The 19,376-nt window shown below is 47.7% G+C and overlaps 1 protein-coding gene across 1 annotated transcript in view; it reads left to right on the forward strand.

Annotated features, from left to right (window-relative positions):
- Positions 1 to 14,310, forward strand: part of arid1ab (AT-rich interactive domain 1Ab) — a gene marked incomplete at its 5' end in the record, with an annotated part of 53,122 nt that extends 38,812 nt beyond the window's left edge. The window contains 16 exons of the mRNA XM_080532435.1: positions 910 to 1,150; positions 1,328 to 1,417; positions 1,581 to 1,748; positions 2,491 to 2,791; positions 3,478 to 3,617; positions 4,217 to 4,329; positions 4,448 to 4,657; positions 5,868 to 6,072; positions 7,971 to 8,103; positions 8,300 to 8,472; positions 8,586 to 8,727; positions 8,940 to 9,059; positions 9,423 to 9,519; positions 9,766 to 10,582; positions 10,706 to 10,836; positions 11,032 to 14,310. Coding sequence (XP_080388561.1) covers positions 910 to 1,150; positions 1,328 to 1,417; positions 1,581 to 1,748; positions 2,491 to 2,791; positions 3,478 to 3,617; positions 4,217 to 4,329; positions 4,448 to 4,657; positions 5,868 to 6,072; positions 7,971 to 8,103; positions 8,300 to 8,472; positions 8,586 to 8,727; positions 8,940 to 9,059; positions 9,423 to 9,519; positions 9,766 to 10,582; positions 10,706 to 10,836; positions 11,032 to 12,936 — 4,986 coding nt within the window. The 3' untranslated portion in view covers positions 12,937 to 14,310. The remainder of the gene's footprint in view (positions 1 to 909; positions 1,151 to 1,327; positions 1,418 to 1,580; positions 1,749 to 2,490; positions 2,792 to 3,477; positions 3,618 to 4,216; positions 4,330 to 4,447; positions 4,658 to 5,867; positions 6,073 to 7,970; positions 8,104 to 8,299; positions 8,473 to 8,585; positions 8,728 to 8,939; positions 9,060 to 9,422; positions 9,520 to 9,765; positions 10,583 to 10,705; positions 10,837 to 11,031) is intronic.
- Between the last annotated feature and the right edge of the window lie 5,066 nt (positions 14,311 to 19,376).

A 19,376-nucleotide genomic window follows, 5' to 3' on the forward strand; every position in this document is an offset into this window, starting at 1 on the left:
CTCCTTTGGGTTACACATGGCATGGGGGGGAGGGGTACACAAACACATGCAGGCTTACAGTGTCACTGCTCCTGTGTGTGCTGGCAGAGAGGGAGTGAAGGAAGGAAGGAGGGAGAGAGAGAGGGTGAGGGAGCCTGAATCAGCGTCCTCCTCCTGTCGCTCCCTCCGGGGTTCCTCCGTCAGGTCACGTCCCAAAAATAGCAACGGGCGCCGTTTCAAGTGCAAAACCGCCAGCTTCGGGGCTGCAGCCAGCCTGCGAGTGTGAGATTTCTATGGGAATAGTTGGCCACCTTCCAGTGTGTGTGTGTGTGTGTGTGTGTGTGTGTCCCTCCTCCTCCCTCCACTTTTTTTCCCTCCCTCCCTCCCTCCTGATCTGACTGGCAGATGAGCTTGCATTTCTGAACAGCACATGGGATCCACGTGAGGATGGCCAGTGTGTAAACAGTCACCTTCTCACAAACATAATTATGCCTGCCTGCCTTTGTGTCATGACCAGCAGCACAGCTATTCCACTCAATAACAACACTACCACATGGTGCAAAAGGCCTGAGCTGGAAAATGTACCCAGTGGCAATGATTTATTATTTATGAATAATAATAATTTATGATTATTTCTTCCTGTCACCAGATAAATGTTTTGAGATCTTGTTTAATTTTTCAAGTTGTCCGCATGATTCGAGAGTCTGCTGAAATGGATCATCCTTACATCTATTGTTTCCTTTTCTAGGCCCTGGTCATGGAGGAGGCCTTCTTTATATATTTTTTACACAGATTTTTTTTTGCACCATGTAGTGAAACCCACAATGAATGAGAACCCACCGCAAGGGATATAAAGAACAGAATCCATCATAACAACAACCATACCGTGTTCGAAACCCTCTCTAACTCCTCTCTCCTCTTTTCTTCCAGGACTTGTCTGGCTCCATTGATGACCTGCCCACCGGTGCAGACGGTGCTCTGAGCCCAGGGGTCAGCACCTCGGGCGTGTCCAGCAGTCAGGGTGAGCAGAGCAACCCTGCCCAGTCGCCCTTCTCACCCCATACCTCGCCACACCTGCCGGGCATCCGTGGGCCCTCGCCCTCCCCCGTGGGCTCGCCCGCCAGCGTCACCCCTTCCCGCTCCGGCCCCCTGTCTCCTGCTGCTGTTCCAGGTGGGTGGATAAAGACACACACTCAACTATAACACACACAAAGGGTTGTAAAAACACTAGTAAAACACTAGTAAATGATGTCTTAATCGCAATGTTGTTTAAACACTAAGCTTTGTTGTACAAAAAGAAAAGCGACATCTCTCATGATGCAGAGCGTGTCTGACCTTCCTCTCTCAGGCAATCAGATGCCTCCCAGGCCGCCCAGCGTCCAGTCAGATGGAATCCTGCACTCTTCCATGACCCAGTCAGCCATGGGCCAGGACAGGGGTGAGTGCTGGAGAGACAGACATCCTCTCCACTTCTATGTTTGTCCAATATGTGTATAAACAAACGCAAAGGAAAGGTAGCGGCCAGAAATAGCATCATGTCTCAAGAGACAAGAGCGCACAACATCGAAGAGTGTAGCTAACCCCTGACCTGTTATCTCCAGTGTACATGCGGAACCCTGCGATGCCTCCGTACGGGTCCCCACAGCCTGGCTCCGCCTTATCCCCACGCCAGTCCTCGGGAGGCCAGATGCATGCTGGGATGGGTCCTTACCCTCAGAATAATTCCATGGGAACCTACGGGCCTCAGGGCGGGCAGTACGGCCCTCAAGGTGAGGCCTTTTACGGCTCGTAGACAGAAGGGAAGTGAAGGGGGGGGGGGAAGTTGGGAGGAAGAAAAAGAGGACAAAATGAAAGTGGAATTGATTATCACCCTGTCCTACAGAACAGATCAGAGCAGCGTAGCCATGTGCTCCTCTGCAGAGGAAAACGGCTGCTGCTGTAACAAAGCTCTTGATTGTCATGTGGAGTGCTGTCTCATTTCAAAAGGCTCGATTCGCTCTCTGCCCTGTTTGGAAAAGATGAATATTCTGTCTTTTTTTCAATTCTCATCCTAGTGCCATCACCAGGTTTCTTAGGTAGCCTAGATACAGAGAACCTTTGAAGCTGCTTTAATATGTAGCCTAGATGTATAAAAAAATATATAATTTTAACATTCCCCTCAGAGGCCCTTTTTTTCACGGGCTTTGAAGAAGTACTGAGATTAGTCATATCAGACACTCTCCAGCCAACATCTAGATCCTGCTTCATCAGCCAGCTTGTCAGAACAGAGTCGGTGTGGATTTAAATTTAGACCTGGATCTCTACAGTAAGGTTTTTGCTCTACACAAGGCTGGGTTTGAGTGCACCACACAGTAGACCCAGAAGCCGCAAGGTTCACCACAGGTCTCTCCTACACTCCACTCGTAAGTTATTTTCTAAAGGAACATTTTGAAGTCCTCATCTGGCCTTTGCCAAGGATGCTTGCTGTGTTTGCTCTGGTTCTGACATTTTTGGCTGTCCCTCTCCCCATAGGTTACCCCAGACAGCCAGGCTACAGCGGCATGCCCAACGCCAACTACCAGGGTCCTGGCATGGGTGGCTCTATGAACCCCGGCATGCCTGGTCAGGCCGGCGGCGCTCCGTATGCAGGCATGCCCCCCGGCAGGATGGCCCCGGGGCAGATGGGCGTGCGGCCCTACGGTCCTGGGATGGGCCCCAACATGGCCGGCATGCCCCCTCAGGTGGCCTCTGGGATGTGCCCTCCCCCGGGCATGAACAGGAAGGAGGCTGGCGCCGCCATGCACCACGGCCCCTCCAACTCCATACACAACAGGTGCTCTTCAATGACAACGGCCAGCATCAGTCAGTGTTTGAGTAGGAGACACGAGGGAGCAGTTTAGCGTTGAGGGTCGTTGACCTTCAGTGTACCTTCAGTGAAACTCCACTGAGCCAGACGATTAATCATCACGTTGCAGGATAAGAGCTGTGTGAGTGCGTGCGTGCGTGCATACATGCGTGCGTGCAAGTGTGTAAGAGCATGTGTGTGTCCGCGACCCTGAAAAGTCATTGTTTGGTTATTTCCACTCGCAGGCTCAGATTTGTGGTAAAGGTGTGAGCCAGCTGCAGGCTAGATGGAGCTAGTAGATCAGCCTACCAGCCGGGCAAGGGATGCAGGCTGTGAGTCACACTCTTATTCAGTGACTCTTATTCTGGGCTTTGGAGAAGGCTGCAGAAACCGATGCAAGAGGAGGTAAGGCAGTTGTCCTCTTGAGTCAGCTAAGCAGAGTGAAAATCAGGGAGGGACTGTTGAACAAGACTGAGGCTACAGTTAGAGAGGGAGGACTGAGGATGTTAGGGTTTGGGTTAGGACAGTAAAAGTAAGATGTTGTTATCAATCCCTTATGTCTGTTAAACTATTAACAAAGTTCAACATGTAGTATTTTTGAATATCCTTGTGGTGTTCGGAATGGTTCAGTGAAGTAATTGTTCTATAATGTTGTTGTGGTTGTCTTCCCCCAGGCCACCAGGTTACCCCAACATGGCCCAGGGCATGATGGGAGCAGGGTCCCCGTACGGCCCGGCCATGAACAGCATGCAGGGCATGATGAACCAGGGAGGACCCTACCCCATGGGGGGTAACATGGCCAACAACTCGGCTGGTGAGTGGCTGAGTAGGGCATGACATCAATATTACTTATTTTACTTTATTCTATTGTTGTTGATTTTGTATCCTGCTGCAATTCCAATGTGGAAGAACCTAAGCCTAAGAATGTTACTCTTGTGTACCTGTACATTGGATGTAATAAAAGCGATTCTGATTTACTCTTTGGTTGACCAGCCACGGTGTCTGGTGGATGAGCAAATTCATCAGCCACTCTTGATTCTTTTTTTTTTTTTTTTTTTTAACCAGCCACATTTGTTTTTTAAACCAATATACTCAATGCACAAAACAACTCCTGTGGGCTTTCACACCTGGCCTGTCAAAATGCCACTAAATATCTTCCCCTGCATGTTTTCTCATGCAGTCACGTCAGTTTTGTTTTTAAATTGACGCATAGTATTTGTGAACCTTTGTTGGCTAGCCTCCAAAGTGGCTGGTAAGATTTACAGGTTGACCTGCCAATGGCAAAATGTTCCTACTTTTGACGGGTGCTTAATGTTTTGCCCTGGTGCTGAGGGACACTGTTTGATAACAGTTTGCATTTTATTGCATTGACTAAAATCTGAAATGATTCCCCCCTCCTTCACTATCTGCCAGGTATGGCTCCTAGTCCTGAGTTTGGCATGGATGTGAAGCTAAACCCAGCCCAGAAGATGAACAATAAAGTGGAGGGGACGCCTAAACCTGAAACGACACCGACACCGAAAAAGGTACCTTGACGAGAGCAGTAGGTTTAAATACCGATCATTTGTACCACTGATTTGTATGGAGAGCGTGTACGTGTTTGGTGAAGCTCCTCCTGACTGTTTCTTCAATCCCCCGCTGTAGAAGTCGAGCTCTTCCACGACTACCAATGAGAAGATCACGCGGCTGTATGAGCTGGGCCCGGAGCCGGAGAGGAAAATGTGGGTGGACCGCTATCTGTCCTTCGCCGAGGAGAAAGCCATGGGCATGAACAACCTACCAGCCGTGGGCCGCAAGCCCCTCGACCTCTACCGACTCTATGTGTCCGTCAAGGAGATCGGAGGCCTCACCCAGGTATGTGGGATCCTCTTAGGCCCTGTACACACTACTCCGTTTTTTTTAAACCGGGCGTTTTTCTACCCGGTTTTGCCTTCCATCCACACGCACCCGGCGTTCGCGGTTACTGAAACCGTGCTTTCTTGAGAACTCCGGCCAGGGTGAACTTTTGTAGAAACTCCGGTTTCAGCGGAGAGGTGTATACGGGAAAACCGGGGTTTTCGGCTTGAACGTCAATTGTGCGAAATGGTATAAACAAACATAAAAGTGACCATAATTGTGAGTTAAATTTTCAAAGCAATGATTATATTTCCAGCAATGTGCTGCGTAATTTAGAGTGTCACGGTATGTTCGTTTATATTTGATGGAAGAGCCCAGACGGCAACGCTCCGAGCGAGGCGCATGCCTGGTGGCTCAAGATTTTAAGTTTCGCTTTCGATTCATCCTAAATGGTTCTACAAAGCCTATACAGCTGCAGTGTAATTGCGTGATCTCCATTTCGTGCCTGGGGAGCGTCGTTATTTACGAAGATGACAGAATCTGCAATAACAAAAATTATCTGTGCCAACCATGGATCAATGGACGTCAATGAATTAATTGTCAATTATTCCCATGTTTCGGTGCGGGATATTATTAAGAATCAAACAAAGTTTTCTGTCGCAGTTGTAAACGGGGAGCAACAGGTGATAGCCAAATGACCGGAAATGGTAGCTGTTTTCCAGACTTCTGATTCGCCAAGGGGCGCAGCCAGACGCTATTGGTTATTTTTGGCGCGGTTTAAACAATGTTCGCGGTTTTGTGTGGATGGTGTTTTTTTATAACTGTGATTGTGTGGACGCGATTCTTTTTTTAGGGAAAACCCCGGTTACAAAAAAAACGGTGTAGTGTGGACAAGGCCTTAAACTGCGTGTGTGTGTGTGTTTATGTGGGCGTGCATTGTGACTGCCAATGGCCCCTGGTCCTAGCATAGATTTATTTACTAATTACTTACTAGATACTTAAGATTCACTTACTTAGACAAAAAGTATTTGTTGTAAGTCGCTTTGGGTAAAGGTGTCTGCTAAAAGCCAAGAATTTAATGTTTTGGAACGTGTTTTTTGGTTCACCAATTAGTCATGAATCTTTGTCGGTTTTCATGATTTTCTGAGACATTTTATGTCTTAGCACATAGAGTTCTGAGTTCTGGATATGAATTTGTAAGTGATTCCTACTTTTTGCCGCCCACCAGGTGAACAAGAATAAGAAGTGGAGAGAGTTGGCCACCAACCTGAACGTGGGCACCTCCAGCAGCGCCGCCAGCTCTCTGAAGAAGCAGTACATCCAGTGTCTGTACGCCTTCGAGTGCAGGATCGAACGCGGGGAGGACCCACCCCCGGATATCTTTAACGCAGACGGCAAGAAGAACCAAACCAAGGTCCAGCCTCCCAGCCCAGGTCAGTGCTGGATTCCCCCCACATACGTTCTGTATTCAAATTGAGTTATGGATTAAATTACATGCAAATTGAATGAACAAAATAATATTTCATATACTCCCGAAGGTTGGTGTGGTAACTGCTATTTATCAAATCAGCTGCTTCCCTTGCCCAATATAATGTCCCCATAAACTAGTACGTTTTATTGTATCCTATTAATTGTGATGTTAAAAGGCAATCTAACACGATCGTTTGTCATCTCCTTCGAGCCGCCTTCCTCTATAAATCACTGGTGTTTTGGCTTGTGGTAAAGTAGCTGTAAATGATAGTGCCGTGGTAGTAAGTCATGGGTGTGTGCCTCGGTCGCTGTCCTCAGGACAGTTTCATGAGCATATCCGAGGGAATACTTCTTGGCATTTGCGAAGACGCGCTGGGGCTGAATCGACTTCTTCCTCTCGCTTCTGTTGGTCTTTGCTTTGGACGTTGACGCCCCCTCCCAGCAGACCGTTATCTTTATGAACCAACATTCAGAGTTTATTCTCATCAAACAGCTTACAAAGGCCATCCTGTAGTCTAAGCTAAACATTCTAGGCTCGCCGTGTCATGCGTTACTGCGTCTTGAGCAGGAGGTAAAAGGGTTTGCTCCCAGTGATCTGAACCCCTCCCCTGGGGGTGTGTGTGTATTTGTGTGTGTGTGTTCTTGCCTGAAAAAACAGTTTGTTTTGGAGAGGCTCCTCGCATATCCCTGCCTGGCGGAGCATGCCACTATCAGCCACGTGCTCAAGTCAGTTGTCCATGGCTGTCATATAAGGGGTGTGTGGAGTCAGTGCCAGGGGGGGCTGGGGAAGGTGGGGGCTGTATGAGGGTATCCCCTGTGATGTGAAGCATGTCTGCCGGGGGTGGGGGTTGGGACCCGGCTCGTCGGCTGATGCCCTTAGTATTACGCAGTACCATGCCTGATGATGCCTGGCCCTGGGCTTCAGAGGCACAACTCCCTGGAGATTTGTGCTGAGCCAGAAAATGATGAATGGGAAAAGGGGTTGGGTTGTGTGTGTAAAGTCACACGCTTTTTTTCCCTCCCTCCCCCTCCTGTCTTTTTTTTTTTTTTTTCCTGAGATTCCCCCTCTGCCCCCCTCCCCCTCTCTTCATCTCTAGTAGAGGGAAATCCTTGCCCAGAGGGAGGGAGGGAGAGAGGGGGAGGGCAGGCTGATGTGTATGAGAGTGCAAAGTGAGAATGTGAATAAATGTGACCTGCCAATGACCCCAGTGTGTCTGCCAGTTAATGAATGGAACACATGAGTCATCAGACGAGCGTGCTAATAGTGAGGAGTCCTGAGCCGGGGCTAAGGATGAGCGCCACACAACATGCGCTCTCACACTTGGGCATGGACGCCCACACATGTGGCCCTGCACACACACACACACGCGCGCGCACACATACACACACACACACACACACACACACACACACATCTCTGTCTCACTCTCTCTGGACCGTGGGATAATCTGATTGAGTCTGAGTTTGGATCATTGTTTTCCTGGTGGCTCCAGTGCTGGCGGTGGTGGTGGGGTGGCGGGGGTGGGGGGGGGGAGTTTGGCATGCTGAGATGAGCTGAAGGATTCTGTGCTCGCTGTGTGCTCAAAGCCAGCAAGCCTGACTCAAACTGCACTCCTCTGTGCAGCACATGGGAATTTCTTAATGGGATTTAAGAGTGCCAAAAGCAGCAAGCATTCCAGAGTCACCAGCGGTTACCTCAGGATCTAAACGCTGAAGTGATCTTGCCTTACTATGAACCATCTTCTTATCCTTGGGGTGGGGGAGAATACTTTATATTATATCTCAGTGTTATTCCTACAATAAGGGGGGATTGTATACTGTGTGTGCGCGTGTCTTTAACGTGTTTGTTTCTGTCTTGCAGCTGGGTCTGGGTCTCTGCAGGGCCCGCAGACGCCCCAGTCTACCAGTAGTTCCATGGCAGAGGGGGGAGACGTGAAGCCCCCCACTCCAGCCTCCACCCCTCACACCCAGATGCCCCCTATGCCAGGGGTCAGGTACGCCCCAGTTTCTCTGCATCCACCCTGCTACTACTGCCCTAGACCAGTCAATATTTTACTCTCCCTCAATGCACCCACAATTTAGAAAAGCCTTATTGATTTCTCCGTTCAAAGGGGACCCAAACTGATCAGCACAATTGAAAAATTGTTGTTGCTAATTTATCTCCTCTCTCGCTCTTTTTACCCTTCTTAGGAGTAGTGTGAATCTGCAGGACCCCTTCGCTGATGGTGGAGACCCCGCTTTTTCCCGACGGAACGCAATGACCCCTAACTCCGGCTATCAGCCTGGGATGGGAGGGCCTGAGATGATGGGGCGCATGGGCCCCTATGAGCCCAACAAAGACCCCTTCGGTGGCATGAGGAAAGGTGGGTGCAGGCTGCTGGGTCCGCTGGGCCTCTTATGTCCCTAGTATCCCAGGCATCATACAGCACAGAAGACGAGTGTTGAGTCTAAAGCAGTGTTGCCTGTGTGTTTGTAGCTGGAGAGCAGTTCATGACTCCAGGACCAGGTCCCAACAGTGGTATGGTAGAGCAGTTCAACCGTGGCCCTCCAGGACCCATGGGCAACATGCAGATGGGCCAGAGGCAGCAATACCCCTACGGACCGGGATACGACAGGAGGTAATGACCGCTCTCGGATCACTCGCAATCCACTGTTTGTTTTCATGTAGTACATGATAGTGCTCTCCTATCCTTTTTCCTCACTCTCTCACTTGCTGATTTCTCCTGAGGTGCTGTTATACTGATGCGTGGCGTCTCTCTCCGACCTACCGATGTTGAAAGCCTCTTTCGTACTGTATGCTGATGCCATCCTTCTTTGTTGTTCCTTACAGACAGGAGCCAGGGATGGGCCAGGACGGCAGCATGGGTCCCGGAGCTCCGCAGGCCAACCTGATGCCTTCCAGTGCCGAGTCGGGCTTATACTCGCCCAGCCGTCCGCAGCAGCAGCAGCGGTCAGTACCTCTCACTCTGGGCCAGTCACTTTCCTGTATACACATTCCACATTCCTAATAATTCATAATCATTCCTAATAATACACATTCCTGCTATGACGGATGGATAGATTCACTTACTTAGTGTGTAAGTCGCTTTGGATAAAGGTGTCGGAATGCCTAAATGTAAATGTAATACATTACACAGGATCCCACTCCATAGTGCACTGGTTACTATACTTAGAGTAGAGTTGTATAGCTTTTCTCTACTAGACATGTAAGTCCTTGTGAGATCTTTCTCTAATTTTCAGTCTGTTTTATTTATAATTCAATTCATTTCTGTGTCAATGTTTTGAAGTTGAGTTGTGTGTTGGCTGTTTCCAGGCATGATTCCTATGGTAATCAGTACCCTGGCCAAGGTGCGCCCCCTGGTGGACCGTATCCCAATCAGCAGCCAGGAATGTATCCACAGCAACAACCGGTAAGAACATTTTGTCCATTGGTAGCTGTGAACCCAATGATGCTTCATAGGCTTTTTAAATGTTTGCCAAGAAATAAAGATCAAACAAGGATGCACTTAGCAGTGCAACCTACATGTTTGTGGCATCTACATTTAAATCATGTAACTTGAAAATGTATAATGCCTTCGGTAATTCATAACCAATACATTTTAAATTAGATTTGTTTTTATATTGAAATGATGACAATGTTTCCTCTCTGTTTTCAGAACTACAAACGGCCTGTGGATGGGGCCTACGGCCCTCCTGCCAAGCGCCATGAAGGGGAGATGTACAACGTTCCCTTCAGCAGTCAGCAACAGCAGGGCCCCCAGTCCGCTGCACCCCAGGGCCAACAGGACATGTACAACCAGTACAATGCCTACCCCGGTGGTGACCGCCGACCCCCCGGCCCGCAGAGCCAGTTCCCCTTCCCCTTCGGCAGAGACCGGCCAGCCTCTGGAGGGCCGAACTCTCAGTCCCCCATGCCCCCCCAGATGATGGGCAGCCCGATGCAGTCTGCTCCCGACGGTCCCCAGGGCCCCATCTGGCAAGGCCGCAACGAGATGGGTTACAACTACCCCAACCGGCAGGGGCCTCCCGGAGTACCAGGCCAGGGCCCCGGCTACCACGGTATGAACCGCTCTGACGAGATGATGCCCTCAGACCAGCGCATGAACCACGAGGGCCAGTGGGCAGGCCATGTCAACCAGCGGCAGCCTCCCTACGGACCGGGCGGTTCCGGGCCCCCCATGTCCCGACCCCTGCAGTCCAACTACCAGTCCTCCCAGAACCACATTCCTCAAGTGTCCAGCCCTACCCCCATGCCCCGGCCCATCGAGAACAGGACGTCCCCCAGCAAGTCCCCCTACATGCACTCGGGCATCAAGATGCAGAAGGCTGGACCCCCTGTGCCCGCCTCGCACATTGGCCAGGCCCCTGTGCAGCCGCCTCTGATCAGACGAGACGTGGCCTTCCCCCCTGGGTCTGTGGAGGCCTCCCAACCCCTCCTCAAGCCCCGTCGACGGCTCACCATGAAAGATATTGGTACAGGACCTCTCTGACTCTTCAATGACGTGTTTTGCCATTGTTAGATGATGTAATGCTCATGGAGTCGTGCTGACATACTCCTTTGTAGCCACTCATGTGTCTTCTGTTGTGTTACCACAGGCACCCCAGAGGCTTGGAGAGTGATGATGTCCCTCAAATCAGGCTTATTAGCTGAAAGCACTTGGGCCTTGGACACCATTAATATTCTACTGTATGATGACAACAGCATTTCTACTTTCAACCTTTGCCAGGTGAGTCATAGAAACATTGACATTGGTTTGAGAGATGATAATGCTGAATATTGACATACTTGTACTAGTAAATGGTTGAACTATTCTGGTGTCTTCTCTAAAGAGCCCCCTCATAAGACTCTATACACTCAAGATTGAATGTCAATTAGAATATGTTGGTGGTGAGAATCTTATGCATGTCCTGTCCTGTTGCAGCTTCCTGGTTTCCTGGAGCTGGTGGTAGAGTACTTCAGACGCTGCCTCATCGAGATCTTTGGTATCCTGAAGGAGTATGAGGTGGGAGATCCTGGCCAGCGCACCCTGATAGACCCAGACGCTGTGGACGAAGACTGCTCAGATGAGGAGGGCACAGAGCCTGAGGTGGAGGACATGGACGAGGAGGAGGACGAGGACGAGGAAGAAGAAGAAGAGGATGAGAAGAGCAGCACGGACGCGTCGTCATCACTAGTCCAGGTGAAGCAAGAGAAGGATGAGAACCCACAGAAAGATCAAAAGTCTGCAGCAGACGAGGAGGAGAGGGAAGGAGAGTCATCCTCCAAGGAGCCCAGTTCATCCACATCAGCCCAGGACTCCAGTGTCCCCCAGGAGAGGCCCAAGCAGGCCAGCAAGTTCGACAAACTTCCCATCAAAATGGTGCGGAAGAAAGACCCCTACCCTGGGGGCCGCTCCAGCAAGTTTGGCCGGCGGCAGAGCTTCAACAGCGGCTTGATACACTGGAGCATTGGCGGCGGTGACACCACAGAACACATCCAGACTCACTTCGAGAGCAGGAAGGACCTCCTCAAGCAGCGGAAACGGGCGCCGGTGGCCACCGCGAGCCGGAAGAAAGTCACAGGGCTCGAGATGGTGACGGAGGACCCGGAGAAAGCCAAGTCCAGCGGGGAGGTGGAGCCGCAGCCCTCTGCGTCTCAACAGACGCCGTCAGAGAAGAGCTCCCATACCATGGGCACACCGGTCACGGCCACCATCGACGACGTGCTGTCTGCCCGCCCGGGCTCTGTGACGGAGGAGGCGGTGCGCGGCAGGGCCGAGGAACAGAAGGAGAACGGCAAGTTTCTCCTCAGCATCAGCCCGGAGCAGCAGAGCCGCCGCAACATCAAGATCCTGGAGGACGAGCCTCACAGTAAGGATGAGACCCCACTCAGCACCCTGTCGGACTGGCAGGACACGCTGTCCCGACGCTGCATCTGTGTGTCAAACATCGTCAGAAGCCTCTCCTTCATCCCCGGGAACGATCTGGAGATGTCAAAACACCCGGGCCTGCTGCTGCTGCTGGGCCGCCTGGTCCTGCTCCAACACAGGCACCCTGAGCGCAAACAGGCCCCTGTCACTTACGAGAAGGAGGAGGAGGAGGACGAGGGTGTCAGCTGTGAGAGAGACGAGTGGTGGTGGGACTGCCTGGAGGTGCTGAGGGAGAACTGCCTGGTCACTCTGGCCAACATCTCTGGCCAGTTGGACCTCTCCATCTACCCTGAGAGTATCTGCCTTCCTCTGCTGGATGGCCTGCTTCACTGGGCTGTGTGCCCCTCGGCCGAGGCCCTCGATCCCTTCCCCACACTGGGGCCCCATGCGGCGCTGTCCCCCCAGAGACTGGTACTCGAGACCCTCAGCAAGCTCAGCATCCAGGACAACAACGTCGACCTCATTCTGGCAACGCCACCCTTCAGCCGCCTGGAGAAGCTGTACGGGTCGCTGGTGCGCCTTGTCGGGGAGCGCAAGGTGGCCGTCTGCAGGGAGATGGCAGTGGTCCTACTGGCCAACCTGGCCCAGGGCGACAGCCTGGCGGCCCGAGCCATCGCGGTGCAAAAGAGCAGCGTGGGGAACCTACTATGCTTCCTGGAGGACAGCCTGGCAGCCACGCAGTACCAGCAGAGCCAGAGCTCCCTGCTGCACATGCAGGGGGCGCACTTTGAGCCCACGAGTGTGGACATGATGCGACGAGCAGCACGGGCTCTGCACGCCCTGGCCAAGGTGGAGGAGAACCACTCAGAGTTCACGCTGTACGAGTCACGGCTACTGGACATTTCTGTATCCCCCCTCATGAACTCGCTGGTGTCCCATGTGATCTGTGATGTACTGTTTCTAATCGGCCAGTCATGACAGCCGTGGGGTTTCAGCTCCACCTCTTTCCGTTCCCCTCCCCTTTTTTTCTTTTTTTTGTGTGTCTGTTGCGTGTGAGTGGAGAGAACTAAGAGCAAAACTGACTGTCCTTTTTTTAATTTATGCAAAATCACCTCGGATTCCACTGTCTGACCTTTCTACCCCTGCTTCTCACTAAAGGAAGGATTTCATGAAGTAGCTGTGGATTTAAAATTTCTGAAAAAGAGGAACTAACACGGATAAGACGAGCAGATCGGGACCCTTGCCTAGGAGAGAGTGTGTGCTGCCCTGCGGGATAGAACTTTTTTAATGAAAAGAAAAATCAACACAAAAAATAAAAACAAAAACTGTAACCAAAGTTGCTGTCTCGTTTACAGTGAGTTTGGGGGATACATGTACCCAGGTTCTCCCTTGGGGTTGGCAGGGGGGGGGGAAGGGCATGGAGAAAAACATTTTTTTGGTTCATGTTTGGAGGCTAAATAGACTCATGGACTCTCGTGTGGTATAATTGCTGTAACTTGGATGCTATATACTCAGCCCCACAGGAACCAGGTTATCGGCTGTGAACAGACATCTTTAATGGGAGGCCTGTGCAGTAGATTGTAGGACTTTTTTCTGTACTGTACACCTTAAAAAAACTGTAAACATACTGTAATAATACTGTTTCACACTGAGATACGCTGGCTTGGCAGCAAACTGTAGTTTTTAAAAATGATTTTAGTTAATGTTGAGAGAGAAAAAAAGGCTTTCCCCCCAAAGTATCGTGAACCTACAACACCCCGACCTCTTCTCTTTGTCCCTCGATTGTATGACTTGACCCTTAGAACAGAAGTCACCTTTTAGGACTGGTCCTCAACTCTAGATGCAGTCCAGGCTGCAGTGTATATATGATGTTGTACATTACACTCTCTCTCTCTTTCTCACCTTCTGTTGCTCTTCACCATTTTTAATCTTTGATGAATAAAAAGGTTACTCTCAAGTGAAATTCCCTGCATCAAGTACGCCATGTGATTACTTAACCTCTGTTCCCCCTGGCGCCTCACCCCGCCTGTCTCGCAAGAGGGGCGCGCAGCTGCTGTCCCTTGCAACCCCCCCCCCCCCATACACAGATCAAGTTTCAGTTTGTCTCCAGTACAGGTGTAGAGAACATAACATAACAAAATCATGTCTGCGGTTCCATTTGAGCTCCTTCAACAACAAAGCAAGACCCTGATGAAGAAACCGTTTGAATTTTGTTTTCTTTTTTTCCAGTGATATGGATTCTGCATATTTGTATTTCAGACGATGTAGCTAAAAACTTGATGTAAATTCCTCTTTTTTCCTTTTTTTGGCTTAATGAATATCATTTATTCAGTATGAAATCTTTATACTATATGTTCCACGTGTTAAGAATAAATGTACATTAAATCTTCGTAAGACGTTTGCGATGGATTTATTCATTGTGTGCCTTCCGCGTGGACTTGTCTCTGAATGAGTCCACTCTTCCACAAAGTTGCTTTATTTTAGATGCAAGGATCTCCACAGCAGTCTAGATAACAGGTTATATTTTGTGATGAAGTGTGTATTCTCACTGGTTATGACTTTGTATCTGACCCCTTGATGACATAATAAGTTGACCGGATCCAGGTACTGAAGGCCTATCTACTGAAACAGGGTGAGAGCCGACTGGTTACTTTCAAGACCACTTTTACTATAAGAGTTCTGTGATTATGCAGGAATGGGGCTTTCAAACACTTGGGGCGGCTGTGGCGCAGGAGGTAGAGTCGCCGTCTAATGATCACAAGGTTGGCAGATCAGCGGTTCGAATCCCGGCTGGCCACATGTCGAAGTGTCCTTGGGCAAGACACTGAACCCCAAAATTGCTCCCAATGAGCAGGCCGGCGCCTTGCATGGTAGCTTGCCGCCATTGGTGTGTGAATGTGTGTGTGAATGGGTGAATGAGAGGCCGTTGTAAAGCGCTTTTGGAAGGCGCTATATAAGCCATTTACCACTTGTCCAAGTGACACTAGTGCTGTGTAAATGAATAGTGACCCTGCCATCAATAATCCCCCATCCAGGCACCATTCACAGGACCTGCGCCAAATCCATTCCTCTAGATGAGGTTACTTATTTTTGTGTAGTACTGTACTGGTTACATAAGGCTACATCCTCATTAAATGACTTTTTGTAGCAACCTCAAATTGAGGTGAGCCATAAAGGGGGAAGGGGAGGGGGCCATAGTTTGCCATTAGGTATATTGTAGACAATTGGCGATATGATTCTGAAAGCCACAGCCATTTGTTGCAGACATTATGGTTAAGTATGGCTACTTGTGTATTCATCATTTGTACATGATTTGCTGAGTATGCATATGTTATGTTTTTCCTAATACACACAGGTTTGGATTCAGCTAAAAGTGCTATACAAATAAAGGTTATTATTATTATATGCACCATCTTGCATTGATTAACATGTCTGTTCCGTGAACACCGTTAAGCAACACGTTCCAACATTTAAGACTTCCGGTTTCGTTTTCGCGCATTCCCCCCCAAAAAGGTAAGGTAAGCGATGAATGGAAAATGATGGGATCACAATATTTTCTCATTTTTCATGAAATAAGAAATATTACGACTATATGCGATTTCAAAAAAGTAATTGTTATTATAATTTACATATTCATGCTATAAATTACATGTCACATGACATGGGCTAAAATGCATTTATCCACTCGGCAACAATGAGGGGCTGTCGTAAAATAAACTACAAATAAAGCCCCTTTCTCTGCTGTCAATATGCACATAAACCTGACCAATATATTACGGATTTCAAGCCATACATGGACAACCACTGCGTGTTCTTATTATATTGCTGGTGAAAGCAAACTCAAACATTCAGGCATCCCTACATGCTAATAATTATATCTATCCCATATCCAAATCCTAGGTCCTTGCTAAAATATTTTGATTACACATGCTGTCAACGATCAGCTCATACTGTTTACTTGATGACTAAATAATTATTTATCTTGTGGCGCTCTCTAGCGATAATTTGGTGGTAGCGGCATTTGGGAGTGCCCAACAGCAAATGTCCGATTCCCCGGCTCATTGTGAAGAAATAATTGCTTCGGAGTTCATAAAGCTATCATGACGCAGATTTGACTCCATGCTGTTATTTTTTGAAATTGTTAATTCTTTACCCGAGCTTTTGCTACTAACTGTCAATAACTTTTGAAGTAATGATCGGTACCGCACAGGTCTCTGATTCAGCTTCCAACATGTGAATCATTTGACTGATAAACATGGACCATACGGTAAAGTAGCATAGCCTGTATTCTATAAACTTTCCAAACAATAACTTGAATACTCACTGTCTGATTTTGTATTAGCAGCTAATTTCTACTTCTCCCACAGAATGATGGTAAACAGCATATTCCTCATCCTCTTGACCTGTCCACTCGAGTTAAGATCCCTGTTGTGTCTGGTGTCTCCAATGTCTTCCACACAACCCATCTATGTGAGAGGGTAAGCAGACGGCTAATTAGCATCTATGGCAATAATTTAGAGTAACAAACAAGTTGATGCAGCCTTTGTTTACAATGTGTCACACATTTGTTTTTACAATGTGTCACACTTTGTCCTTTGTAAGCTACATTGATGTATGTCTGTTATTTCCTATGCTGTCGGATACACTCCAATTCACTTGGAGAGAGGGCATAGAAACTGATGATTTTATGTCATGCTTCAGTTGGTCCAGCAAAAAAGTCATTTTGATCTGACTGACCCCAATGGATATCTGCTGAACTGTGAGTACAGCAGCCTGCATGACCCCAACCTTAGGAGCTACCTCCACCGCAAAGACATCCACCAGCGACTCATTGATGGTGGATTCATCACCAAGGATGACAAAGTGAAGTTTCAACCATTTTCATTATCACTGTTGTCTCATTTTTGCATAGACCCACCTAGCTATGTCTACTTACCCCATTCTCTCTCTTCCAGGTTATTTGTTCACTCAAGGAGTTAAACCGGTATAGAGATTACTTGGCAGATGTGGAGCTTGACTATACCCGCAGATTTAGGGAAGAACAGGTGAGAGTCTTGCCTGAGTTCAGCTTAAAGTACTTTAAAAATGCTACGTCTTAATAGATTCAGGGCCGGTTTCACAGACAAGGCTTAAGCCTAGCCCTGGACTAAATCACACTTTCAATGTAAAATCGCCATTGAAGATGCTTTTTAGGCTAGGATTATTCTTAAACCATGTCTGTGAAACTGGCCCTTTCTACTACAAAAAGAGCAAGGAGATAATATATTTCATATTTTCTTTCTGGTTATAGAAAGAGTTGCTGCGGAACTTCCTGACCCTACAGAAACAGGGCAAAATCCCAGACAATGTGGCCCTGTCTGATGTCACAGAATGGCTGCTGCAGAGAGGAAAAGCAGGCTTTAAGCAAAAGCAGGCAAACAGGTCAAGATGAGAGCAGGGAGCACATAGGTTATAGTAGAGCCTGTGACATACTGGGTACTATGTATAGAAGAAAGGGGAGAGGCGCATGAGAGAGGAGCAGACACAGGTTGAAGTAATGAAGACAGGACCAATTGACAAGTGCATGAGTATCAATGTGCACCTTACAATACAGTTGTGCAGATATTTCTCTAATATATTAATACAGCTAATATATTATTTCGCTAATAACAAATCAATGTTGTGTATATTAATTTGTTATGGGGATCTACAGTCTACAGGTCTAGCTGTTGATGAATGGAAGAAAACTGACACCTGTAACTTTGATTTGGGAAACACATGTAGCAGGCTCACTTCTAACTATGGACTGGAGGATGAATGCTGTTCCATGAGGCTGCCTAGCATCGCTATGACAAGCAACATGGTCAACTTAGCTTGCTGCCCAAGCTCCACCTGCAGGTCTGAGCTGGTAAGAGACAGAAATTAATGTTATCAGGTCCATCATCAACTGAATCGATACAATATGTGTGAATATCTAACATATTTTATTATTTAAAACATATTTAAAATAAATACATCTTTCTGTCACTTAAAGGTGTGGAAGACCAAGGGCCATCAGATGCTGGAGGAGGTGACCAAGGAGGTGAAGAGAGAGATGAGACTTGAACATCGCTGGGTCATCAAAAAGCAGGAGAAGGAAGAAATGGTATTGCTTTGTCTTGGTTTTCAACTTTCCTTAATTTGATCTTTTTGCCCTAATTCCTGTGTAATAACACAGTAATTACTTGAGTAACAAACAAAATATTGTGACATAGTCATTTGGTAATTATATGATATGGAGTTAAGCAATTTGTTTTATTATTGATTATTATTGATTATTAAGTGGAATAAGGAGCAGAGTTACTCTACTATGTTAGAGTAAGAGTTTCTAAAACATATAGGGACAACTTAAGGTAATGTGTTAACTTTGTGCAAAAAGTGTAAAAGAAACAAATACACATTCATCCGAACATAAAAGCATTGTCTTGTTCGCTCCCAGAAACGAAAAAGACAACAAAAGAGAATGGTTCTCAAATGGCAGAGGAAAGAGAGGCATTTTAAAACCAAGACAGATCCCCAAGACAACCCAGGGAACCGGGATAACATCCTCATATCAAATCCTGACAATGCACAAGGTGAGAGACAGTTTCCCTTAAGAGGTTTTCACTGTCAGCTAAGTTCACAAGGATAAGATCTCTTTGTAAAGACCTTTTTCTAGTAAGTGATATTTTGATGTTTTGTATTCCATCAGTGCACCTTGCTGCCTCCAGTAGCCTGCGTTTCTCTGAAATTCAACATTTGCTTGTTGAAACTGTACCAGTGGAGCCAAGAGCTGATGTAAAGAGAGTAAGGATCTTTGTTTATAGCTTCTGCTTTAGTGTAGAAGATGATCTATGTGTTTTTATGTTGCTGACATGTTTCTCATCAAAAGTTGCATTTCTGTTAAAGAAACTCTCAGCTCCGTGTCAAAACATATTGGTGGCAGAGACTCAGAAATCCATTATGTCTGCCCACAACCTTCACACATGTAAGTAAGAGACTTAGCCTCTTTTTTATTTAGCTATTTAAATATTTATTATATCATCATTAGGAAAAAGTAAGTTGAGGTGACTCCCCAGGGTTCTTTTTGCTTCTGTGTTTGTTCTGTCTACAACAGGCCAATTTGTTTGTAACAGCATCAACCTACTATTTGTGACAGGGTCTGGTTAAAGACTCCTCAAGTAGGGCAACGTCATTTTCCAGTTTTGGGGGGATTATGAAAGTGTAATTATGTGTGTTAATTAAGTGTGGATTATTGTAAGTGTTGAAAATAGTTGAAGACGATATGCTTATTGAATGTTGGTACACCTTAAACCAAATACTAGAGAATATCACACTGAATCAAAACACGCAAAACAGCTGCTAATAGCTAGCGGCAAAAAAGGAACATCGCTATGAACATCTTACTGCACATCACAAAA

Source organism: Nansenia antarctica, assembly GCF_963989245.1.
Source record: "Nansenia antarctica genome assembly, chromosome: 5".
Taxonomy (NCBI): domain Eukaryota; kingdom Metazoa; phylum Chordata; class Actinopteri; order Argentiniformes; family Microstomatidae; genus Nansenia; species Nansenia antarctica.